Source organism: Narcine bancroftii, chromosome 4 (assembly GCF_036971445.1).
Source record: "Narcine bancroftii isolate sNarBan1 chromosome 4, sNarBan1.hap1, whole genome shotgun sequence".
NCBI classification, from domain to species: Eukaryota; Metazoa; Chordata; class Chondrichthyes; order Torpediniformes; family Narcinidae; genus Narcine; species Narcine bancroftii.
The window spans coordinates 303,786,770-303,807,249 of NC_091472.1; the positions used below are offsets into that span (position 1 = coordinate 303,786,770).

At 37.8% G+C, this 20,480-nt stretch overlaps 1 protein-coding gene across 3 annotated transcripts in view; it reads right to left on the reverse strand.

Annotated features, from left to right (window-relative positions):
- chn1 (chimerin 1) overlaps window positions 1-20,480 on the reverse strand; it is a 112,573-nt gene that overhangs the window by 68,592 nt on the left and 23,501 nt on the right. For 2 of the 3 annotated variants that reach the window (XM_069935777.1, XM_069935776.1), the window contains 2 exons: window positions 19,682-19,713; window positions 6,978-7,091 (listed from right to left, as the gene is read on the reverse strand). In XM_069935777.1, the coding sequence (XP_069791878.1) occupies window positions 6,978-7,081 (104 nt within the window). In that variant the 5' untranslated portion in view covers window positions 7,082-7,091; window positions 19,682-19,713. Of the gene's footprint in view, window positions 1-6,977; window positions 7,092-16,858; window positions 17,017-19,681; window positions 19,714-20,480 lie in introns of those variants that run through there. The other variant, XM_069935779.1, reaches the window with a different exon arrangement.

Below are 20,480 nucleotides of genomic sequence, written 5' to 3' on the forward strand. Positions count from 1 at the left end.
AGCTCTCCAACATATTCTGGGAAACAGATCAAACTAGGCATGGTATGCTCCACAGCACCCATCTGGTGCCAAAGCTTTTACACCCAAATGCCAAGAAGATATTTCTGATCATAACTTGTTCTAATCTTTATCAAACAGCTCTGAAACAGAGTGCCTGAGCTGAAATCTATTTTGCAGCAAATGTTCAACACTAATTAAATGTATGAATCAAATGCTCAGGTTCTGTCTGTGGCATCAGTAATTGGACCATACTCACCTACATTCTTAAAGGGTACATTAGTGAGATTACTGCACTATTAGTTGAGGTGCAGCCAATGAGTCATACTGGAGATTCCTGTTCTTAACTTGCAAATCATAGGAATACTGGATCAATATACTTGGGGATATAATGCCACAATATATTTTAATAAACCTGCACTTTTTCTGCCATTTTTGCCTTAGTTTTGCAAAAGAAAAAGGAAGTAAAAAATACCAGTCTTTTCATTTTGCCATCAACATCTTCAATTTAAACCTCATTCTTCTAAATTTGTATGCCTAGAACATAAAAGTTATTTGTAATGTTTTTACCTCTTACATTTAATACATTGATTTAATTTTTTTTTCTAAAAATAAACATCGTTGAGTGGCATTAGGAACCGACGCAGTGTCCATATCACAACAAAATATATTGGAAACCATTTATACTCTGCCTCAAATCGATGAGAGCACTACCTTTCGCATGTGTAACTTTTTTTAAAAAAACTTGCAATTTACTATTAGTGCAGCCACATTAAACCTTGATTTGTAAGGAAGTGAACTCAAGCTGTCCAGTTATTAAATATACATCATACAGAATATGCAATAGAAAGTTAAACTTCAAAATTTGGATAGAGGATTTAATGTTTTGGCTAAATTTGAACCGAGGACCCAAATATGATAATTTACCTAAAACTGATAGAATCAGGGAGATAAAGCATGACAAGGGGCTACTCTGCCCACCAAGTCCACACTAACCACATAAAAGCCAACTTTATAACCGTTAGCTTTCACACAGTACTTCTGTAACTGAAAGCCTTATTTGATATTTTCTGGAGACCGAATCCAGCTTCAAAAACAGAACATTTGTGAAAATACCTCACAGATTGGCAACATCTATAAGACAAATTGAAACAGTATTTCAGGTTAGAGATGTAGTTTGACTTGCTAAGTACTTCCAGTATTTTCTGTTTTTGTTTGAGATTTTCAGCATAAATAGGAGCAGGCCACCCGGCCCATCGAGCCTGCTCTGCCATTCAATAAGATCATGGCTGATATGATCATTAACAAATTTTTTTTATATATTCACTGAATCTAGCTAAACGGAGTTTTTTTTAATTTTTTCATACATCTACCATAATTTGTCTTCTCTATAATTGTCTTTTCCCTCTCCAATGCTCCACTGAATAAATTTTTCTTTATTCTCCTTCTTTTTCATGGAACTATTAAAATTTTATTTTACAATTCATACCATCATTCTCTATAGTTCACAAGTATTTATCACTCTTCACCATTCTTCCCAAGCCTGGCACTCTCATCTATTTACATTTATATTCAGCCTAACAAAATACATTTTTGCTTTCTTACTCTTTTTTTAAAAATATATAGTGCTGACAATACACCTCATTCTTCACCAAATTACTTTTCCCAATTCACAAAGGATTAAAGTGTGTTAAAAAGTTCAGATAACCCAAATTTGTTGTTTTAAGCCCAGTAATATTTCATGTGTCCCTTTGGCTGGACACTAAAAGAAAATGTAAAGGATTTTTTTTCTCTCTTCCTTGCATTCAAAATTACTAGGCTTGCTAATTCTGATCTGTCTAATTTTAATGTAAATCCGGGGTATTTCAACATTCTTTTACTCTACATGTGGAGTTGAGCAATAGAGTGCGGGCTGGAAATTTCTAGCAGAGCAAGTTTGGAATTTGTGCAGATACAAAGTGAGAAATGCCAGCATTTTTGTTCAGCACTGATACTTAACTGATGTTAAGCTAACTTTTTAGTTTTTTTCATTTTCAATAGTTTTGTGAGAAGTTTTGTAAATTAAATGGGAATACAATGTCAGGACCATCCATCTAGTTTTATTCCTGTACATTGAAGTAGTGATTTATTGCAACTGAGTAGCTTGCTTGCCAACTTCTGAGAGCAACCAGGAGGTTGCTGCTTTACCTTTGATTTCCCCATTGTGTTGACAAGAGTATTTTTGGTAAGTCACAATTAAAACATGCTCAGCAAGGAGAACATTGGAATTGATAGCTTTGTCGTTTATGGGTGCATTTTCTCTGGGTCTGAAGTTGCAGAATGGGAAAATCAGGTAGAATAAAATTCCTTTCCCTAAAGGATACAAGTGGTCAAATTGGATTTCACCACAGTCCATTATCTTCATGAAAACATTATGATTGTATAATTTTTAATTGTACTTATTTAATTAATTGAATTTCTTCACTGTTGCATGTTATTTGACCTTGTCTATCTCACTATATATATACTGTAGTTCCATAACAGACATTTAAAAGTTTAATAGTGCATAAGCATGTCCATGCTATAAATTGGAGCAAGTCCAGCGAATTAACCAGAATGCTATTTCACTATTCAGTGGAATGTGAAACTGAAGTTAATACAGTGTTATCCTGGAATTATGCTGTGAACTGGTGGGACATGAATATTGAGTGGCTTTGTATTAGCATGAAACTGAAGCCTTTTATTATGAAATTGAGTTTAGAATTTTAATTTTATTTAATCTTCAACAATTTTTAAATGCCATTCAGAATTGTCCAAAATGAGAAGCTTTGGTAATTAAACTTTGGAAACTTATAGCCAAAAATACACTTTATAGCCAAAAATAAATGTTGCTTTTATAACTGAAGTTTTCTCTTTAAAGAGGAATTTGGCATTCCTTTTTAAAAAAAACTGCAGCAACACATGCTGACTGCTTGTTTAGCTGACACATTTCAGGGAGTAATAATGTAGTTAAACCTTTTATCGCTGAACACAAATATACTCTATACAAGAACCAAAATTAGACAGAATGCTCCATGTGAATTATTCAATATATAGTGAACCTCCTTTTATACATAATAGCCTTTGCAACACAAGCCCAAAATCTGACCTGCCATACTTTAAATTTAAATGTTATATTTAAAAAATTTTAAATTTAGATGTACAGCAGAGTTACCGGCCTTTCCAGCCCACAAGCCTGCGCCGCCCAATTACACTCAATTAACCTACAACCCCGGTACACTTTGAACGATGGGAGGAAACTGGAGACCCCAGAGGAAACACGCGCATAAATGGGGAGCAACGTACAAACTCCTTACAGAGAACACAGGATTCAAAACCTGGTCCAAATTGCTGGCACTTTTGTGCCAACCACTATGTCACCATGCCCCCTTCTAATCACATTTATTATGAACTAACAAACCTTATTAGTACTAACAAAGGAACAGCAATGGAAAATTAATCAGACAACAGTAAATTCAAAATAATTTTATTAAATTATTACTAACATAACATTTCTTACTTATCTCTAAACTTAACTCTAAATTTAACCCCACCATTCACAAATGTAAATGTATGTGTATTAAAGTCCAAAACTATTTCTGTTTAAACTTGAGTCTGAAAAGTCCAGTTTCAAACTTTTGTTGAACTTCAGGATCTTTTTAAATTGTGGTTCAGAAGTTCTGTATATTTTGGCGTACAAGTCGAATCGTGAAATCCTAAAAAAATTCTCAAGGGGGAGGGTCAACTTATACACAAGGTATACTTTTGAGACATTGTATTCACTAAACAAATACATTGAAGCCAATTTGGCGCATAAGTTGATGCTGGAAGCACCTCCCCACTTCCGGTGCCGCTGTTCCCCGACACCTCCCCACCACTGAGTGCTGCCATAACCACAACTACCTGTAACCCTGAGGTCGCCGTCACTGCTCCTGCCTGATAGGCCAAGGGTTTTTTAAAAAAACTTAATTAATTTACAACTTTGTTACTTGTGATTGGGGTGTTTTTAAAATTTTGGGTTGTTCCTGGGAAGCCTAGACAGCCTGAAAAATGGGGCACCGACTTATATGCCAGATCTAACATAAAACCATTAAAAAGGAGGGGTGGGGGTGGGGAACCTGTCCTGCTGGTCGACTTGTATTCTGAAATATATGGTAATTATAGAGCAAGAAAGAAACACCTGATTTCTTTCAAACTCACACATCTTTTGATGAGTTGTCTTTCAGGGAGATATTCTTCTCACAAGTGTTTTCACAAGTTTCCCCCAATCTTTTTAGGGTCTTGGAACTCTGATCTTCACGATGAATTATTTCTTAAAAAGGAGTGACCATCTTTTGGGCACATGAAGCTGCCTCGCTTCTTAAAAGAGCAGTTGGAAGTGGTTTTACTTATTAGCTCCTCTGCTCCTGCAATAACACACACAACCAGACGGGTTGAGCTCAGTGAGCAGACTAGTTTATTGCAGGCTGCTGGGCTACACTTATACTCCCAGCCTGGACCTGGCTGAGAACCTGCTGGTGGGCGCTGACGTCACCTGGGCGTCACGTGGTCCCCCCAGTGCGGGCTTCTGTGCCCCATGCTGGAAGGAAGTAACCCCCCCACCCCCGACGGCACCATTTTGGCCGGCTGCCCCGCCGTGTGGCTTACAAGCGGGGCCGGTTCGCCTGCCTCATGGTGAGCCGCCACAAAGCTACTTATATTGAATATCTCCTTTAATAAGGATAATACAATACAGAACAGCATCTCCCTCTCTAGAGATTACTGCCCGAGTCCTGTCTTTCCACAAGGTCAAGTGTTTCTTCAGTCTTCTGATTCAAAATGTCTCTCTGCCTTTAGTATATAGTTCTAACATCATGTGACATAACATCACCTTAGTTTTAGTTTTATTTCTGCAAAACCTCTTGCCTTTCTTCAAAACGACTCTATATTCATTTGGTTTGGTACCAGAAAGTCTGATGACCACAAGCAAAAACCTGTTTCATTTAAACAGAGGGCCTCCATCAGCATTCTTGTTGAGCACTTGAATACTTCAGTTTTTTGTTCATTGTTCTTGAATAAATTAAAATCCAATCTTCAGTTCCATTAGCTCTGTCTTTCCAAGACACATTGACTCTGAAAATGAACACTTTTCAATAATTCAATAATGTATCTGGAAATATTCTATGACCTATGTGTGACCCTGTAACCACCCATAACTAACTTTACTAAGACATTCTTACATGAAATATAGCTTAACCTTAACCTAAATATTAATACAGATCCATTACACATTGAATAAGTGTATATTTTTAATAAAGGATGAATTAATACTCCTGGATACAAATGAATGGCTGCTATAGCCTAATAATTTTGTTCCACTTATCCATGTGAATTTCCATCCCATTTCCAAATTTCAGTGCTGCTTCATCAGCCATTCTCAACAGTGCCCCTACACCACCACCACCGCCCCCCTCCCCCCACCCCCCCGCAGAGAAATACAGAAGAAACTAAAACTTGACCTATAATCTTTGAGGATAGTCTGGGGGCACCACAGCCCAAATAAAGGTCGAGAACGACTGACTGAGAAAACTAGTGAGCAGGAACAATTGCATAGAGATTATATGATCATGCCCAAGCAAAATATTTTTCCTTCACTTATTGTCCAATTTGAAAGCTTCAATCACTTATCTAACCAACATCAAATGTCACATATTTTCTTCTTCCTGTTAGTTTCTCCAAGTGGCAGTACATCAAATGCTTTTCGAAAATCATTAGACAGATCAACAGATGCACATTTGCCATTATTTTCTTTTAAAAAAAATTCAAATGCTATTTTCTCTCCCAGGAATTTTTAAAAAATGATGAATGATATAAATACAGCAGACAACTGAAGCAGTAAGCAGAAACAATGTAGTCTTTGGAGAGTTAAACCCCAGTGCTCTTGTTTTTTCAAATACATTTTATTTTCTAAAAACTGGATCATTTAATCTATGAATTCCAAGAGAACCTGCAGGCATTCTGGGAAAATGATAAGGGGTCTAGGTGAAAATGTCAGAACTGGAATGGCACCCCCATTCTGGTTCCGCACTTTTTACACAGCACGCGTTCCAGTAAAAGAGGGAATAATTTCCCAGAACCAAATGGCTGTATAAAAAAACATAAATGGAGTAGTTAGTTATCTGATCACCATGTGATTAGACATGGAGTGAGCCCCCACGGCTAAGGCTGCCGGTAGGTGCTGATGTTTTGCAGGTTTTGACTTGCAATACCGCAGCAGGCCTATGAGCAGAGTGTTGCCAAACCACCCAGATTCTGTGGCCTCTATCATCACTTGCTATTGGAAATTGCTGTTCCCCAGTCCTCAAGTTGCAGCTGAACTAGACGGAGAGAGGGATACAATAGATGCATCACATTAATACACCAGTCCCTGTTGGTCCCTATTAATGGCTCATCTCCTGTGCCAGTCAGGAAGAATGCCAGATCCCTGCACCTCAGTGCTGAAAAGCCATATCACTTGCTCCAATAACAAACTTTCATGGGCAGCTCCTGCACATTCATTTGATGATTCACTCCACATTAGTTGCTCAGTTACACTGTTAATTTCGGCTAAGAGCAATAGAAGAGAGCAGCAGTGTGCTCCAGACGCAGCAACATCTCACACAAGAAAGCGCATTTTTTAAAAAAAAGTATTATTTGGTTAACAACTATGCATGTTTGGACTCCATGAGTGCCTGAGGAATCAGTTCTTAATATCAGCATTAGGTGAAATCAAGATACAAGTTGGCAAGAAAATGCTAAATAGACCATCATTGAGGAATTGTTTTGTGTAAGATAAAATAAAGTGCTAAAGTCATAGTGTAAATCTCCAAAAATATATTTTCTATAAATATATTTGTTATTCAAATAATAGAATTATAACTTAGCCAGTAGCTTGTGCAGTTTAAAATATAACAGGTCTTTTAACCATACAAATTACTACTAACCGCAGTGCCAAGGTGTAGGTACCAGGCTGACGTTGACTTTCCCGAATAATATAACTTCCCTCTGCTACACAAAGCAGATGATCTGTTGCTTCTCGTGAAATCATTCCATGAAATCTATTTGCCAAAAATAATGAAATATTGTCATAAAACACTGTAGCTGCTTCATTTGCAATTCTTGTAGTATTTTTGCACAAAATTAATCATCCATGTAAATCAGTTTTTAATAATTAAATATAATCTTATGTTTTATGAGGCACCCAGAGAGATAAAGAATTCAAATTAAAGGAATTACTTTCAAAGAAATTACAGGGAAAATGAATTCGAAAAATGACTAAGATAGACAAGCAGCGATAATATTGTGGAAAGACTAAAATCACAAAGGAACAGATGGAAAAGCACGAAAAATTGTTATTCCAGTAGCAGTGCTAGTAAAAGTGTGGCATGGTGAATTTGCCCGTTACCTCACTGCATCTCAAGTCAAAGGGAGAGTCAATTAATCGAGGTAAGCAGTCATGCAATTATAGAGACATCCACTCTGTATAATTTCAAGAGATCTCTTTTCCTGGCCCTCTTTGTAATACCATAGAATTTCAAGGCATTGATGAAATTAGATGAATGCGTTTATTTTACATTAGGATTAGAATAGCTTTCAACACTGATATATGAAGTTGTCACATTGAACATAATTGCTTTTTACTGCCTCATAACAGAAGAATGTTTTTTGCTACACTAATTTAGTGTTCAGATGTGCTCCCAGGAATGAGCGCCTTAACCGAATCAGTCCCAAAAGGGTTCATGACATTCTTCGCTCTCACTGCCAAGCGCCAATGATGCGATTCGTGTCAATGAATGAACACGAGTAATTTTGCCAGATTTGGCAAGTAGTTAAGCATGCAGTTTTTACATTCTTGTCTTATTGCAAAAAATGCTTTTCCCTGGGCTAACATCTCCACATTGCATTTACACTCTGCAAGGTAAATGCTAAACAGAACAATATATCTACTAAACAACAGAATGATTTTCCATGAGAATATACGATCTTATTTGCTCATGCAATTCATGTTAAGAACATCCACCTTGTGTCTTCACAAAGAATTTCAAAAGCAATGATGCAATGAACTTGTATTTATAATTCAGAAAATGTTAATACCATAAATTATCTGGCTAACATAAAATCACACCTTTCTTCCTGCACAAAATATATTATGACATCTAAGATTGTGTCTAATTGTCAATTATTTTGCACACAAAATGCAAAGGAAAAAATTAAAAAGGAGACACACTCCAAACAGTAAAGCTTTTAAGATAAGGATCCAAACCTGGTACAACATTGGTCATGTGAATATAACAAGACACGTTTCAAATTTGTGCTCACTTAAAAAGATAACAGGATAAATTACACTAGGTTATGAAGTTTAGTTATGCCCAAAATTAGTTGTGAGAGGCTATAGCTCTTAAAATTGAATATTCAGTCAAAATAGAGCTGATGCTACATGAAACCAAATTTTTCAGATTTACAACTCATAATATCAATATAAATTCTCCCCTCCTTTCCCATAGCAATTTAATTATCTAACTACAACTGATTTTTGCATTAAAGACATGAAAGTTCAACAACCAATAAGACAATAAACCACTTTTAAAGAGAAAAAGAAAAGCATCTGAACCTGAAAATGCAAGCCTTCAATCACCCACTTGTGCTACTAGAGCAAGAAAGCCTTTGCATCAGCAGGTGATCTTTGCTGGCACAATTCAGCATGGAATTTAGAGCACACTTGAATGGATGAGTAGGAAGTCGTCCCTGACTTAATGGGATCCCAGGAAGGAGAGTCTGAGATAGACCGAGTGAAAATAGGCTTATTTATCGTCTTGTTTCCAAGACCCCATTTAGATGAAATAACTTAATTGCAATGCTACCTCTTATTGCCATTTTCCAATTGCACTTCAATAAAAGATGAAGAGGAGGCAAGGTTAACTCTGGCATTATCTGTCTGTGATGGTCCAATCAACATTCTCTGATGCTCTTTTACAAGACTTGCATTGCACAGAATTTGCTTGAAGACTGCCAAATTCTCTTCAACGTTCAGCCTAGTCCAGATTTGGACATACATGACATGTCCTTTGGGACATGTTGTGGCTCAATTTGGCTGGATTGCAATCATCTGAATGTTCTGGCACACAAAATTCCTGGAAAATCTTGGACTATTCTGGCTTTCTGATGGAGATTAATAATTTTCATATGTAATAATTAGTCACTTCCATAAAACTCTTAAATAAAAGTGTTCATTCAGGTCCTAAAATGTGGCATGCTTTTTCTTGGGCAGGGATAATGTGCATTTAATGCTGGCACCATCAGGGGCTGGTCATGTGACCTCCAATAAGCATGTTTGATGGGATTTGCAGGAGGTAAATGGTGGCAAATCAGTTAGGAATTTTTTGGAGTTGCTGAGGTTTCACAAAGTAGTGCCCATCAGAGCCTTTACTTACAGGTTGTTGTTGTTCATCCTTCGTAGTTGAAGATGACCATGACTTACAAGTAGCAATCTAACAAGTGACAAGTTAGACTTTCTAACCCTTACTTCCACAGCTTCAAGAAATTCAAACACATTTGCTGTGAGAAAGTAGTACTAAAGTGGAGACACTATTTGAATCAAGGCATTCAATTGCACACAAGCTCCTGTGAAAGTGAGGGTCTGTCTAGTTTAGACTGATGCTGATTAATACAGCTTGATTAATCTTTACATATGCCAGGTGCCTAGTGGAGGAGTGCTGAGACAGTTTCAGATACACGAGGAGATTGTATCTGTAACAAGTGTAAAGGTTAAAACCTTTTATTTTATTCTTAGTTAATTTTGTGCCTATCTCTTTAAGGAAAAGTATTGTTTGTAGTGTTACCATAGTGACTATGACATAATACATTGCAATATCCGCATAGACTAAGAGCTTGCATTGCATTCTTCGACGAACCATGAAGGAGGTGTAAGCTTGAGATAATTTTCTTTGAATTAGTCTTATTTTCCCTTATTCCTTTTGTATATCTCTTCGAAGTTGAAAATCATTATGGTCTTTAAATATAGCCAAATGCTTTGTTTATTTATTGTTAGAACATCTTAATGTGAAGTTATGCATAATGTTTATCTATTTTATCAACGAATTAAAGCTACATAAAGCTGCATCTACAAAGTTTTGTTTATTGGATTAATAAGATAGTAATTCGGAATATCGTCCTGAAGTTTCCTTGAAGATGACATGTTTTGAAATTGGGATACATTAGAACCTGGAAAGTATCGTCTATAACAAGTGCTGCCTGGCAACAACATCCAGGCTGATAATTTTTCACTAGCCCTGATTTCTCCCAAATTATGTGACATACAAGGATTAGGGGAATTGAAACTGTAAAAATACCTCTTTTTAAATTTTCTCCCCCACCCCCCAAAAAGAAAGAAAAACACCTAAATTAATACATTTGCTATTATTACCATAGTTATTTATTTTCTAACTATTAATTATTAACTGTTCACTGAAAGGAGCGGGTGACATGGAGGATGTGGATGGACTTTTATTCACAAAATCCATATACTGTTCCTAGATCTTATTTAAAAACTCCTGATCTGATCCCTTAAACTATTTTTCTAATGGTATACAGTTTTGCATTTCAATGTTATATTCTTGTCTTATTGCAAAAAATACTTTTCCCTGGGCTAACATCTATCTATTGATATAAAATTCTCCATTTTCCACGTTATTGCTACGCATTTCTTCACTGCCACTATTGCTATACTCAAAAATTTTGTTTGATGTTTATCCAACTTCAATTTCATATCTGCTTCATATATATTACCAAGCATAAATATTCTTGGATATTTTTGTATTTTTATCTTCATAATTTGTCCTAATAATATACTCAAAATCTTCCAAAATTCTTCCACTTTTACACAGGACCAAACTGAATTTAAAAATAAGTCCCTATTACCTTATTACATCAAAAACATTTATCAGAATAATTGGAGTTTAATCCATTTAATTTATATGGAGTATAACTATAGATGATGTAGAAAATTATATTGAACTATTTGATATCGGATTAATAGTATTTATAACATTCTCTTGACACAAACTGGACCATATTTCTTCTTGAATTTGTACATTTAAATCTTTTTCCCACCTTTGTCCCCATAGTATCTTGCAATTTTATATACATATTAGTAATACATTTCTCAATATCTGTAAATATTCAAATGGACTTTGCTCAGAAACTCTTAAATTCGTACCTAATTTCCTTTTTAAATATTATTTAAGTTGATAATATGCAAAAATTGTGTTACTTTGTATTTCATATTTCTCTTTTAATTGTTCATATCAGAAAAAAATCCTAGAAAACAATCTTTTATCCCCTGTATCATTTTACTCTACCAACTTCAAACAAAGAATTATTCAAAATAAAAGAAATATGTTGATTTTGTCTTAACATCATTTTGGGTACTTGATCATTTTTAATTCCTCTCTCCACATGGATCCCATTCCATATCTTCAATAAATGTTGTAAAATCGGTACCTCTATTTTCACTTTTAGCAATCACTATTTTGCTTATACAGAAATTGCTCTGGAACAGCTTCTCCAATTTTATTAATCTCAATCTGAACCTAAGATATTTTCTCACCAATTTGATAAAAAGAGAACAGGAGACCTCAAGATCGAGAGAGCTCATAGAGCACTACGGCCAAAGCCACAACCAGCTCAGAGTCCTTGTCCAATACTGGTTAAATGTCTTAATAATGAAGTAAGAGAGAAGATCTTGAAGCTGGCAGCGAAACAAGCAAATGAAAGACAATTGCCATTGATTTATAAGGGAAATTAGATTTTTTTTTACCCTGATATAAGTTTTGAGTTGTTGATAAAGAGAAAAGAATTCAATGCACTTAAAAATGTATATTGGAAAAAAGGTTATATCTTTGTCTTAAGGTATCTGGCAATTTTGGAGGTTTTTGTCCCAGGTTTAATTACGGAGCCTAATGAGGCAAAGGTGTTTGAGTGAAAAACAGAGACAAGTAGTGGGTGACATTTGAATGAAATATACCACTGAATGGTTTCAGTTGTTACTACAGTAAAAAAAATTGAGAGTTTAATGGGGAGGAGGGTTTTAACCTATAAGTGATCTCTTTATATAAGATCCATAAATGACTAAGAATGTATAGACATAATGCAACAGGAGATTGTATTGCATTTTGTGTGAGTTAGTTGAAAGCATGGAACTAACTGCTGCGGAGTCATGAGTCCTAGTGTGGTTTCGACTACAACCCGAATAAACCAGGGATTTAAAGACTTTATATCAACTTTGTGTGGCTTTGGGGGGAGGGGATGCAGAAATTGCCTGTTTTTTTTTGTGCTCTGCGCATGTCCAAGGAGTCGCACGTTCACCGGTCAGCAGGCAGCCATTGTCAGGGGAGGCCTTGCACAGCAATGTCCAAGGTCTCCCCAGCTCTTGGCCTGTCTCCCTTGGGCAATACCTTCCAGACAGCTCCTGGATCCTTCTTCAAGGTCGGCCTTTCATCTTTATCTTGTTCTTTTTCTTGCTCAATGTCTTGTATTGTTACAGCTGTTTTTTCTTTCTTTGGTGCCGTTTTAAATTATTCTCCAAGTCTTCTGACACTTCTTCCTTCTATTTTTCTTAGCTTTTTAAACTTTTTTTTCAACTTTTTCAAGTAGAGTAGGGATTTGCAATTTAACCCCACATCATCACGTGGCACACCCTCCCCCCGCCCCCCACAACTGTACAAATATATGATTGGTCCACAATATGATGCAACATGTAGATGTACATTTTGTTGCTTAGTGCTGATGGGATAACATTTGCCACATTAGGAGACTTTTGTGAATGGTTAACGTCAGATAGCCATGCATTGTATGTTTGAGGAGCTCCTTGATTCTCTGCAGAGGTGATGAACCTCTCACAAGGTTGTGAATCGAATAAAGGGAATTTGCTGAAGATGATGAGTCCAGGTCCTTCATTCCTCAGGAAAGTTGACTGCTGATTGACATCTCACCCCAGAACCCAAGCCAGCCATGAGTCCAAAATCTTGATGAGACCGTGGAAGGAGGCTGACAGAGTGTGGAGTTTCTACGATTAATAATTGGCCAAATGTGGACAAGATAAGCAGAAACCTTTTTCATAAAAGTCTGTATGGTCTGGCGGTACCAGCGGTAGTCTTGTGCGAGTGACGGATTCCTGTGGATCAGGAGTCAAGTTAAGGAATGAATAGCTGAGAGACATACATTAAAGTTTATGCAGTTTTATGCATAAAGAATGGAATAATTTGTGATACGAGTTAAGAGGTGAAATAGAGAATAAGTGAATAAGAGAAGAATTTCATAAGAAAATTAGATGAAGCATGAGCTGTAGACTGCCACATCCATAGGCGGCGCCCACCACATCGGAAGCTGTAGGCAGTTGTAAGCCGCCATTCGTAGGCTGTGCCTGCCACACTATGAACTGTAAGCTGCCATTGGAGGGCAGTCCCTGATACTGAACTAACTCAAAAGGAGTGAATTTTGGGCAATGCCCGTGACTGAACTAGCCTTAGAAAAGAGGTGAACCGTGGGCCATGTAGAAACTGTGAACAAGGAAACATCCGCCACTGAACTAACCTCAAAAAAAAAAGAAAGGAAGGAAAAAAGCAGGGAAGGAAAATAAAAGAGAATACAGAACAAGAACGGGAATTTTTGGGGTTAAAAAAAATCAGAAAGTAGATGAGGGGTGATTTATGCACCTAAGAAGTGAATCCGAGACATAGTCTTGCAACAAAATAGTATGGAAGGAATTGAGGAAAAGACAGAATCGGTAACCCTCTCCGAGCACATGAAGAGTTTGTTCCTGACAGACTATAGCCAGACAATAAATAAGTGGAAGAAATGGATAAAGATAGGACCAAATTCTTGGCCCTTAGCACAGATCATCTCCAGTGTGTTGATGCTATATTGTATAAGAGAATCAAATGCAAAAATTGGACAAAATTAATAGCAGCTCTATTTGCATTGGAGACAGCTACTCCAATAGCAGCCGGACTTGAAGTGACTCTATATGCATCACACAAAGTGGAAACTCTATTGAATAGAGGAAAATAATATCTCACGCACAGGAGATTAACGGCCTACGAGGTACTGCTGATACAACTGAGACTAACAATTGTGAGATATTAAGACTTCCAACCCAGCAGAATTGAAGATGACATCACACGACAGAGAAGAAGATGAGTGCCAATCAATTGTGAAGCAAGATTCTGAGCCAGAGATGACCTGCATGCAGACCTTTGCAAGTCTGGAACAGAGTGCTACTCGTTGATGGATCTTTTATCAATCAAGGGACAGGTATGAGAAGGCCAGATATGCAATCATCAAACAAGCACACACCTAGGAATACCTTGATGAAGGGCTTAAACTTGAATCATTGGTTATGTATCTTTATCTTTACTACATAAAATACACTGTTTGACCTGCTGAGTTTCTCCAGCATTGCATTTTTACCTGGGATTACCGGATTGTTGATGAAAAAGCATTAAATTCAGGCAAAAGCACAAAACAAACCAAACTCTTAGCATTGGTGGAGGCACACCAAAAGCCAACATCAACAAAAACCCCTTTTACACTTGCGTCCCAGTAAATCAGCCATTCAGTGTCCCAGTTAGCAATGGTGTTCTTGCTGTTTACACTTGGCCACTCTTAACTGGGACACTGCATACTTTCACATGTGCAAAGAGCCATCCCTGGGAACAGTACTGTTCTGCCTTCAATTGGAAGTGTCCGAATGCAATTCTTAGTTTCACACTTGGCTGATTCCAATTCAGATGCTGGGGATTGCAGTAGGGGTTGAGGTAGTCTATCCCTGGCATGAGAAGACATCATTTCACACCAGCGTTCAGACAATTTTGCTTTCACATTTGACCTTTTATTAGTCAATTGGCCGTTAATTCCTGGCACCACATGTAAGTGTGAAAGTGGCTTCAGATTCTGCATACGCCTGGGAGGTTCAGAACTGGATTATGGTTTGGGCTGGAAAAGGCATCTTGTAACAGGAGGAAACCATGCTAGAAACATGCATAAAATTAGAGAATTGCTTGAGCCATGAAACTACCATTCAAATTGGCAGTGATCATGTGTAGCACACACGAGGCATTTAGAATGAAAGGGTTCCATCAGGCAGACACAGCATGGATTCAGAAAGGGCAGGTCTTGTTTGACAACTTGCTGGAGTTCTTTGAGGATATAATGGGTGAGGTAGACAGAGGGGAAGAGGTTGATGATGTATATTTGGATTTCCAGAAGGCATTTGATAAGATGCCGCATAAGAGACCTATCAATAAGATACAGATGAATGGAGTCGGGGGAAGTATATTGGCATGGATTGATTAACTGACAGAAGGCAGAGAGTTGGGATAAATGGGTGTTTTTCTGATTGGCAGACAGTGGTGAGTGGGGGGGCCACAGGGGTCTGTGCTGGGCCCTCATCTGTTCATCATTTACATTGTTGATTTGGAAGAGGGGACAGAGTGTAATGTAGCCAAGTTTATGGATGATACTAAAATGAGTGGAAAAGCAAATTGTACAGAGGATGTGGAGAGGCTGCAGAAGGATATAGTTAAGTAAGGTGAGTGGGCAAAGGTCTGGTAGATGGAGTACAATGTTAGTAAATGAGAGGTCATCCACTTTGATAGATTATTATTTAAATGGTGAAAAACTACAGCATGCAAATGGAATGTTGGCCTTCATCACCAGAGGAATTGAATTCAAGAGCAGGGAGGTCATGCTGCAACTATACAAGGTACTGGTGTGGCCGCACCTGGAGTACTGGGTGCAGTTCTGGTCTCCATACTTGAGGAAGGATATACTGGCCTTGGAGGCAGTCCAGAAGTGGTTCACCAGGTTGATCTGGAGATGAGGGGGTTGACCTACGAGGAGAACCTAAATCATCTGGGATTATACTCACTCAAATTCAGTCAAATGAGAGGAGATCTTATTGAAACGTATAAAATTATGAATGAGATAGATAAGATAGAGGCAGGAAAATTGTTTTCACTAGTAGGTGAGACCAGAACTAGGGGACACAGACTCAAGATTTAGAGAAGCAGATTTAAGATGGAGATGGGAAAAACCTGTTTTTCCCCAGAGAGTAGTGAATCTGTGGAATTCTCTACCCAAGGAAGCGGTTGAGGCTACATCATTAAACATATTTAAGGTTCAGTTAGATAGGTTTTCACATGAAAAAAGAATTAAGGGATATGGGGAAAAGGCAGGTAGGTGGAGTTGAGTCAATGATCAGATCAACCATGATCTTACTGAGTGGCAGAGCAGGCTTGATGGGCCAGATGGCCGACTCCTGCTCCTATTTCTTATGTTCTTGTGTCCATTGGTAATGATAATACTGACAAGCCTGCAAAAACCGCGGCTGAGAGCCGCAGAGGACTGGCACAGGGCACCAGAAAACCTTTGGGAAGGAGAAGCCAAGAAAATGACCAGGACAGTGACCACAATGGAGCAGTGTGGGACTTTGCAGGTAAAAAACACACAGCAGCGGGCTGTTGGTGACTCGAGGCGAGGAACCCAAGCAGGCTGAGGGATACTGATGACTGCAGTCAAAGGACTCACACCAGGCTGTAGACTGGCTCACAACTGGCTGAAGGGTTACAGGTATATGACTCTTTATGAAAGTAGTGTTCCCATTAAACCTTTCGTAAGCCAAAATGGCGGAAAGTGAAGACCCATTCACTACTATTGAAGGCTATTTTCGTAAAAGCAGAAATTCATTCAAATTTATTTCGGATAGCGAACACGGGTTTCTTTTAAAAGCAAATTTGTGTAAAACAAGTACTTATAAAGTAGGGTATACCTGTATCAGGTTTTGGAACTGGATTGCGAGAGAATGCTGAGGGCGCTGAAGGCTTTCTGATCGTGTCAGAAGTTCGGATCTGAAGCCTAGGTTGCCGAAGGTTTGGACTGGATTCTGTGTGGCTGCAGAGGCTGCGGGAGCTCTGGATGAAAATCTATGGCAAACTAAAGCAAATTTTGTGTAATATTTCACCTGTTCTATGACTTGAGAATAAAGGAATCTTGAATCTTGAGGTTGGGAGTGTGCCAGATGCTGACCATTGATAAGAGACCTCATTTTGCAAGCAAATTTGCAGACACACTGGGTAGTTATGGGAATTAGACTAGAAATTCTCGTGTGTTTCGTCCACAATCAGCCGGCATTGTAGAAAGGTGTAATGGTACTCTGAAAGCCAAAGTGGCAAGTCTCCAGGCAAATAGATTTGAACTGATTATAATGCTTATCATTAACACTCATGGCCATGAGAAACAGTAGAAACAGATGTACCTATTTAATTCCACATGAGATGGTTACTGGAAGGGTGTTGTCAGTGCCAATGACCAAGCCCAGTAGCAGTGAGGCAAGTGTAAAGGAGTTCGAAGAAGAATTAGGAAAGTACTTGAAAGGACCAACATTGGCTGTTAGATCTGTTTATTCCCAGGTACAGGAAGCATAAGGACCCTAGTGGAAGACATCAAAGTGTAGGGAATCCCAGAAAGTGGGTGTACATGAAGAAGTTTAAAAGTGGAACAGCTGAGGCAAGTTGGACCATTCCAGGTTATCTTATCGACACCCATTGCAGTCAAGATAGAGGAGTCAAGACCATGGATTAATTTCAACCACTACTAGAGAGTCCCACCAGCCAAGGAACCAAAAGAGAAGATGCAAAAGGCTATATATGAACTTTACTGTGGAAGATGCAAAAACAAGAAACTAAGTTTAAATTTGTGTATTTTGTTTTTTTAACGTGCTTTTTGCTTTTATTGGGTACGGAAGGCTGAGGTGGGGCTGGGGGGGGGGGTGGGGAGAGAATGTAGAACCCCAGGAGGGAAAGAGAAATTAGGGACAGAATGGCACCCCCAGGGGTTTTGTGCACATTTTAAAAGAGGAGCTAAATGGGAAATTGGGATATTTCCCTGATATGGAGTAATGTTCCTAGTGGCTTACATTGCTTACACTACGACAGCATTTGTAAACCAGAGCATTAAAGGATTCCAGATTCTAACAGCCACTCAGAAAAGTCACAGACTAACCCTCCTGAAGTATGAGATGGCAATAGACTATTTTTTGGCAAGACAAGCTAACCTCTGCTTTGCACTGAATTTGACAGGTGACGGTACATGTCACCTTGAATTCAGAAGATAACATGACCAGTGTGAGAATAATTAGAAATGCATTTGGCCCTTCTGAAAGCACATAAAAATCATTCTCAGGGTGGCTCACCTATCAATTGGGACCCTGGAGAGCTATGCTAGTACAAATCCTGATCCCGATAGGTGTTGTCTTGGTCATTGTTATTTGTAGATGTACCACTGTGCTGACATGAGGGAAAGCCATGTTTGCCTGCTGGGTAGGAATGTTAGGAGGAGGGGGAATGACAATTCAACAGGACGAACGTATAGGGGAGCTTGCCCACTAGCGTGATTATATAGACAGGAGAAAGGAGACCATGACAATGTTTGAGTATGTAGTTGACCCAATACTATTAGACCCAGAATCTTTTCAGCATTTGTAGCTTAAATATCACTAATCCATTTATTTGTTTTAAAACTTTAATAGTGACCTCTCCCTGACCTGGTGAGTACAAGGGAAAAACACCTCTCCAGAAGATGTCTTGACAGCTTGTAACACTTTATGCTTACCATATCTGCACGAGACTACATTGTGAGAAACTGTTTAAGTCACAAAGGGGAAGAAATGTGGAAGTAAGGGTCTGTTTTGTTGAGATTGATACAACTTGATTAATCTTTATAAGCACAAGGTGCCATATAGAGGAGTGCTAAGACAGTTGCAGATACCCAAGGACAGTGGCAGCTCTACAACACGTGTTGCCTGGCAATAAAAGGCTAGCTCATAAATTTCTACTAGCCTGGATTTCTCCACCATCATGTGACTGACAAGAATGAGGGGACACATCTTTGTAATTTGTTTGGTCCACAATATGATGCAAAATGTAGGCAGACATTGTGTAGCTTAACGCTAATGCCATACAGGAGATTGTTTTGTGAATAGTTAAAGTCAGATGCTATGCATTTGTTTGGAGCTCCCCGATTCTCAGTGGAGGTGATGGACCTCCCAGAAACTTGTGTAACAAATAACCCGAGTGAGGTCCTTCATTCTTCAGGAGAGTCGAGTGCTGATTGAGTTCTCACCCCCGAACCTTGTCAATGTATCGATACATATCCTCTAAACTCCCACCCGTTAATAACAATTAAACTATCTGTTTTTGTATTATTGCTAGGTATCATTTAAGGCAATGGATTTAACCCCTACAATCTTCTTAAATAGTCTACTAAACCTTTTACGTGGACCTGAGAATGTAGATAGGGTATTGGTTTAATAATGCATCTGCAGGTTGACATCTGTGACAAGACAGCACTCCTCAGTTCTGCTTTAGAGCAGAGTAAAATGCGACCTTTATATCTCAGAGGCAGGAATACATCTGCTGAGCCACTGTGGCACTGGAAACTACATATTTGCTACCTGCGAAGAAAAATATAATAGTTTTCATAGAATTCAATTAAAATTATTATTGAAAGGTTTAATTTGTCTTCCATTTACAGTACAACATGTCTCACAAGCAGTTATAGAAAACACAAATGAAAAAACTAAACCTGCACTCACTCTCTTCCATAGTACTTGGGTCTGTTTTCCACCTGAAATTCAAAAGTAAATTTGTTTAAAATAAAAACCAGATAATGCATTTGTAAACTTCATTGTAAAATTAAGCAATTTGAATTGCACAATTGTTCATTGGGTGTTCAGCTCATTTGTGGCTCTTGTGAAGCATCAAACACCCATTTTAGGAATATGCTCTAATGCTTATGGAGAAGCCTTTCACCAACATTATGCCTGCCTATATCTAGCCTGAAATGTCTGCACATAGCCCATGGTCATAAAGAACCTTGTTGTATTGTGAAATAGTTTATATATAACATTGTGTAGAAAAAAAGCATAAGTTTTTTTTAAAGTAAGCATATGAAAAATTGTATTAGCTGGATAAAGAAATGGAAACTGTCGAGAATATTATTATCAGATAGAAACATTCTGGGCTGAAAAGATTGGACAGAGTCAGTGATCCAATTCAAAGAGCACTTTCTAGTTTCAAAATAAATGTCTAGAAATACTTAAAAATATTCTGTGCAAGACTTTAGTAAATAATGAGACCCTTTTAGAGTTAAATTGAAATCCACTTAGAAAATTCTACTATACTTAATCCTGCTTTAATTAAACATGAAAACAAATAACAGGGCTAATCACCTCAATAAATACATACCTGTCAATTTAATTAAAAAATTAACATTTCAGTAGCTCTATTAAAATAAGAATCTTTGTGGCCATCATATCTCCTAATTCATAATGCTTCAAAAGATGGATAATTTTAAGCGAATAAGAATGATGAACTTCATTTAAATCACTAATT